Source organism: Megalops cyprinoides, chromosome 11 (genome assembly GCF_013368585.1).
Source record: "Megalops cyprinoides isolate fMegCyp1 chromosome 11, fMegCyp1.pri, whole genome shotgun sequence".
In the NCBI taxonomy this organism is placed as follows: Eukaryota; Metazoa; Chordata; class Actinopteri; order Elopiformes; family Megalopidae; genus Megalops; species Megalops cyprinoides.
Window position 1 is genome coordinate 4,132,885 of NC_050593.1, and position 6,000 is coordinate 4,138,884.

At 39.3% G+C, this 6,000-nt stretch overlaps 1 protein-coding gene across 1 annotated transcript in view; it reads right to left on the minus strand.

Moving 5' to 3' along the window:
• Positions 1–5,580, minus strand: part of LOC118785798 (inactive dipeptidyl peptidase 10-like) — a 70,120-nt gene extending 64,540 nt beyond the window's left edge. Inside the window, exons 1-3 of the mRNA XM_036540734.1 lie at positions 5,563–5,580; positions 4,965–5,076; positions 1,296–1,391 (exon numbers count right to left, since the gene is read on the minus strand). Coding sequence (XP_036396627.1) covers positions 1,296–1,391; positions 4,965–5,076; positions 5,563–5,580 — 226 coding nt within the window. The remainder of the gene's footprint in view (positions 1–1,295; positions 1,392–4,964; positions 5,077–5,562) is intronic.
• Between the last annotated feature and the right edge of the window lie 420 nt (positions 5,581–6,000).

A 6,000-nucleotide genomic window follows, 5' to 3' on the forward strand; every position in this document is an offset into this window, starting at 1 on the left:
TAAGAAAGAAAAAGTACCTCATTAAAAAACTGCTCAAGTAGCAGTACTTTGCCACTTTTTGGGAACCATTTAGTGCGCAAATCCATGCTGAATGAAAATTATTGCGTAAATTTTGTGTAGAAATATAAATTACTCAAGTGTAGTTCCTGTCCTTTATGCTACTTGAGCTGTCCTGTACAATGTCATGTGCATTCATCAAAAAGGGAGAACACACAGGCAAAATGTTCCTTTGTTCTCATGTAGTTCTCATTTGTTCTCTATCTCATGTACGAAGCAAGCCATCATGTAGCAAGTATTACATATCTCTTAAATGTGATCTCTGTCCATAATAGTGGCCACCTACACTAGAGTCCATTGTTAATGTAATGCTTAGTCAGTTAGCTACAAAACCAAGCCTGCGTGAAACTGCCTTGGGCCAAAACGTGCAAAAAAAAATCACTCAAATTTGGTGTGGGATATTGATTCTATTGCCTCCTGACTTGCAAGGCTGATGATGGGTTGAGAGACTTAGCCAATATTGTGGCTCCAGTTATTTTCCGTGAATAGCTGTTGATGTGGCATGCAATAATGAACATGTGTTGTATTGCTTTGAAAATGGAATACAACAAAGTCTGAAGACAGAAAAGGAGTAAAAAGTAGAATCATTTATTCAAAATATGCCTGAACTACCCAAGTAAAGTAAAAAGAGCACTTGAAATCTATTACTTTACACCTCTACCACATAGTATTTGTGTTAGCAAGAGTTAAGTGTGCTTGAGTTGCAATCATTAACAAATTGTGGCGGTGAAGCCATACAATCTGCCAAACAAACTCTTCAAAGAGACACAGTTGTCATAAATCATACTGGCCAAATATGTCTTTTGGGGAATGATTGTTTTATTACCTACTACTACATACACTGACTGAAGATACATGCCATAGCAATGTATGCAGTCGCAGTCAGGAGTGGAAATGCAGATTGTGGTGGGATGGCTCCATTCTGACTTTGGACCTCCTACCACTGAACAACAGCCTATAGCATTATGCAAAGGTTACATCATGTAATGTCAGCGTGGTCAGGATCAACAGCTTCTGACCAAGCACCTTAAATCTGGACCCCTAGTAAGCATGGTTTCAGTTCATTCTTCCTCTCTGCAACCCCAGCCACCAGCAGAAAGGAAACGTGGACCCCTGGTCATACGATAGTTTTGACTAGCTTGAGTTAATCGCCTGTCTTGGACAGATTTGTTAAAACAGGTTTATGATTTTTTCAGAAGTGGGTCACGCTCTGGCAGCAACAGCAGTGAGACTCTCACCGTTCACCCATTGTGCTTCAGGGTCATGCACCAGGAAGTCTCTCTCAAAGAGGTCGTCCAGTGTCAGCCTGGATCCCAGAGATTTGGAACTGTCATCTGAAATGAGGAAATGACATGACATAGACAGATTTTATAATATTAAATAAATGAATAAATAAATATATACTGCTACTGAACCTACTACTACTAAAAATAATTAATAGAAGTTAATTAGACAAAAACACTTTGCAAATGCAATTAAAGTTAAGCATAAACACAATGACTAAGTGCCACAACCTATAGCTATATATATATATATATCAGTGGCGGCTGGTGATCTGGAAACAGGGGAGGCTGAAATATTACATTTAAATCTATCATTACTTTCAACCTGTTCCCCTTTATTGTTAATCAAGGAAGAGAAAACAAATATTTTACGGAATAATTTACATTTATTCATTTTAGCAGACGCTTTTATCCAAAGCGACTTACATAGGTTACAGTACTTTACAATGCTATCCATTTATACAGCTGGATATTTACTGAGGCAATTGTAGGTTAAGTACCTTGCCCAAGGGTACAGCAGCAGTGCCCCAGCGGGGATTGAACCGGCAACCTTTCGGTTACGAGTCCTGCTCCTTAACCACTATGCTACACTGCCGCCCATAATAATTGACACCAGTCGCGTAAATGGAGTAAATGATTATGCTCAAGAAACAGCGCAGATTGTCTGTAGTTTGTGTGCTTGAGAAAGCTACAACGTGAGATTGTTTAACAAGGATGGCATTTATCGATTTAAATTACATTAAATGCTCATGACACATCACAGCTTTTGTGAGGTCTGTGTTCTGAACGTTATTGTTCATTGCACTCAACCTAACCTTAAAGTTTATTCTCAGTAATTTAAATCGATGTAACTAAATTTAGCTCCGTTTTGTAATTTGAATTTTGTTACACAAGAAAGCTATAATGTGAAACATTTAAGAGAAAGCTTTGGGATTACTTGCCACTTAATTGTTCAAATTGTCATCCTTGTTAATTAAACAACCTCATGCTGTAGCTTTCTCAATAGCGCACAAACTACAGACAATCTGCGCTGTTTCACGAGCATAATAATTTACTCTATTTACACATTGGTGTCAATTATTTAGTGAATTATTTGTTTTATTGTTAATCAAGGAGGATTATATATATGTATGTATATAAGCATAGTTGTTATTATCACCAGCCAATTGAGATGTGCACTGTAAATGAAAGTGCAAGTGTTCAAGTGAAATGAACACTCCTTGTGCAGCTCAGCAGGGATGCAATTCTTCTGTATCTCTGGAAACAGAGCAAATCAAAACAGGGAACTCTGAAAATGATAAACACCGTAAAGCTGTGGTCACCAGCCCATGATTCCAATCCCCTCAAGTGCCATCTTGGTTTTGAAAACCTGCCCTCTCTATGCGCACGTATTCAACGCTCTGGCCTCGGCTATATTATATTATCTAGCTGGAACTGATGTTAGACACAGTTGAATGTGGCCCATGTTTCCCGGGGAAGATATTTAATGACACAAATGCTGTAATACCCCAGAGGTGAATGTCAGGACAAAACACTCCTCCAAATCTCCTTGTGAGAGAGGTCAGTGGGAGGTTGAAGCTCCCACAATTGGGCTGTCTGTTTCTCTTCCAGCTCACTGGCTCTGAAGGAACAGGCAGATCTGAGTGATTAGGCTGTTCTAGTGTCATAAAAGAACAGTGAGTGAGAGAGGCCAAATCCAACACTGAAAACTGTCCCAGTCAGCATTAGACTTGGCAGACTGTCTGTCCAAGGACTGCTTTAACTTTAATGGGGTGCATTTCAGCAGCAGGTGCCCTCTGTAATGTCATGACACTGGGCTCCAAATGATGTTGGCACTGACATAAAATGGGAGGTTGGCTTATGGTGATGGAGGCTGAGCAATAAATGTACAATTTCACAGGATACCATTGCAAGCTGTTCTTTTTAGAGTTATTATTATTATTTAGAGGTCATTTTTTTCTTCATAGACCATGAAAACCCAGTGAAAGTGCTTAGTTGGATTTCATTTAAGCACAGATATATCTGGCTTTTTAAGGACTCTTGATTGGTGCACATATAGAATTACATATACATATAGTTTTTTTTTACAGTAAATATAGATCCAATATAAATTCTAATAACTTCTTTTTTATGCTCAAATGCATGTTAAATGACATGTGTAGGCTGTGTAATATATATATATATATGAGGAATTCTTTTAAAGAGAATAGCCATTGAGTCCTTTAAATAAGAACAAGTATTTTACAGCTAGAATATTAATCATTGCAGAATGTTTTGGGAGGTTTTCTTGGCTCCCTGAGGTCACCTCTCAAAGAATCATACTCAGGTGAGGAAGTAACAACACACTGCTGAGACAAACACACTAAAATGTTCAAGTTATCAGTATTGAAGTGCTTCAATTTTGGATGAATGGAAGACAAACCAGCGCTCTAATGCCCCTTATCAGGGCCTCTTTAATAGCAAGATAGCATTCTGAATCCTGAGTACATGCAGAGCAGAAAGAAGAACTGGCCGGTGCATCATGAAGAGTTTTGCTCAAATCCCATTGAATGTTACTGCCATGCTTACTTGAGAAAAGCATTGCACTGCACTCTCCAATTATCACTCTGCAGCAACTGCTTTGTACCATATTTGTACAAAATAATGCTTTACTTAAAAAGATAAGAACACACACATAATGCTGCCGCTGTGAGTTGCCCTCGAGCATCAATAAGGGCATCTGCTAAGTATATGCGCTGTGATTAAATTTGAGTTAAAAGAAATAAAAAAAATCAATATTTATGCAAACGGAAATCAAACACAGGGTGGGTCGATAAGGTCATTCTATATGCTAAAATAAAGGTCACTGAGCAATGATAAGCTTTCTGAATGCAAGTTGCAGAAGATGGTAACTTTAACTCCATGGTAACTTTAAGCGTGTAACATCTCAATCCAAATCCATCAGTTCACTTATGCAACTGAAGCGTCACTTAATCACTCAAGCAAAATATCACAGTTTCTTGAAGGACATGATAGCGGGGTTCTACACGAGGTTCTGACCCATGACACTTGGATCTGCAGTTTGGTGCACTGACCACATCAGTCTGCAGTGATCATGGTACAATGGTGGCAGCCAGTGAACTACGAACAGGGGTAGGTGACAGCTTTCTTTTGCACTGGCGAGGGCCCTGAAGCAATGCAGTGGATTGGCAGGCTTTCCAGTTTTCCCGGGGATCACCCCTTCTGTAGCTGTCTCTTTGTTTTAACTCCATCCTGTCTCGTAAGGAACAGGAGCCGCAGCTCATACTTCACATTGAGGAATTTTAGCACTAATAAAATGATCAGGTTACATTCGGTCATCTCGCTTTTAATAAAGAGATCAGAGATCATATCTGACTTTAAAGCCTACTAGCTTTTTTATTTCAGCTACATCATTTTCATGCTGAAGAGCACAAAGGCTGCCAGACAGGACCGCCTTAGGTGCATTCAAGTTAAAAGAGATGAGCTGCAAATGGGTGATCTTTGTTTAAGATGGTGTGATTCATATCCATGCCAAGCAATCAAAAGCTGGAGATTATCAGCTTGCTGATTCTGCTGTTGCCAACATGCTGGCCTTCAGGACATCTCTCACTGATGACCTCTGACCTTTGGACAGCAGGACGATCGCCAGGCCAATGAGGGAAAGGACCACCACAATGACCAGCAGAGAGATGCCGATGCCCTTCCAGTTCCTCTCTGGCCCTGTGTCTACAAGATCCTGAGAAAAGACAAGCACAGGCACACACACAAACACGAGCACACAGACACATACACACATGCATGCACAGACACAGAGAAAGAGAGAATACAATAGTTAAAGATGCATCCTATTGTACAGTCAGCTAAAGAGGGTTTTTGGAGAAATTTGAGGCTGAAACTGAAGTTTTTAATTTGAAGTAGGGATGCACGATATTGGATTTTTGTCGATATTCGATATGCTGCATATATATATATATAGATGCCCCTCCCCTCCGGAAGCAGAGAGAAGCTTAGCAGCACACAGCTAGCATCCTCACAGGGTGAGAAACTTAGCTATATATTTTACCCATCCTCGCATCACTGGTGCTTTACAAGCATTGCAAATAGCAATTTTGTTAGGTGTTTCAGGTTTGAAATACTTCCATACAGCTGACATGTTGAAGCTTGTTGCTGGCACTCATAATAAACATTTAGCGTCATCACGTGCGCATAGTTAACACGTCACCTTATTGGTCAGGCACATCGGCAGAAATTTTCATATCTGCCGATGCCGATAATTAATTTCTTAAGTTTTTATTGGCCAATACTGATGTTGTGCCGATATCATCGTGCATCCCTATTTTGAAGGAAACCTGAGAAAAAAAAAAACAACAACACACCAATAGATCAAAAGATAAATGACAGACTTGGATGTGCAATGACATTCACATTTCCCATGGATTGTTATGCATAGTTTTTCTTTTGCTACATTTAATGTGTACCAGGGACATTGCTGTTTTCTGCTACAAAAACAAATCTGAGAAACATTACTTCATCCTGAGAAATATACGTTTTTAGCATGGGCCAAAACTTAATAGGATGGAGCAAAAGCCAAGTAAAAATATTCATAAATAAAATAATTAGCATTTCTGAGAGAAAAGAAATGCATGTATCTGATTCTGTC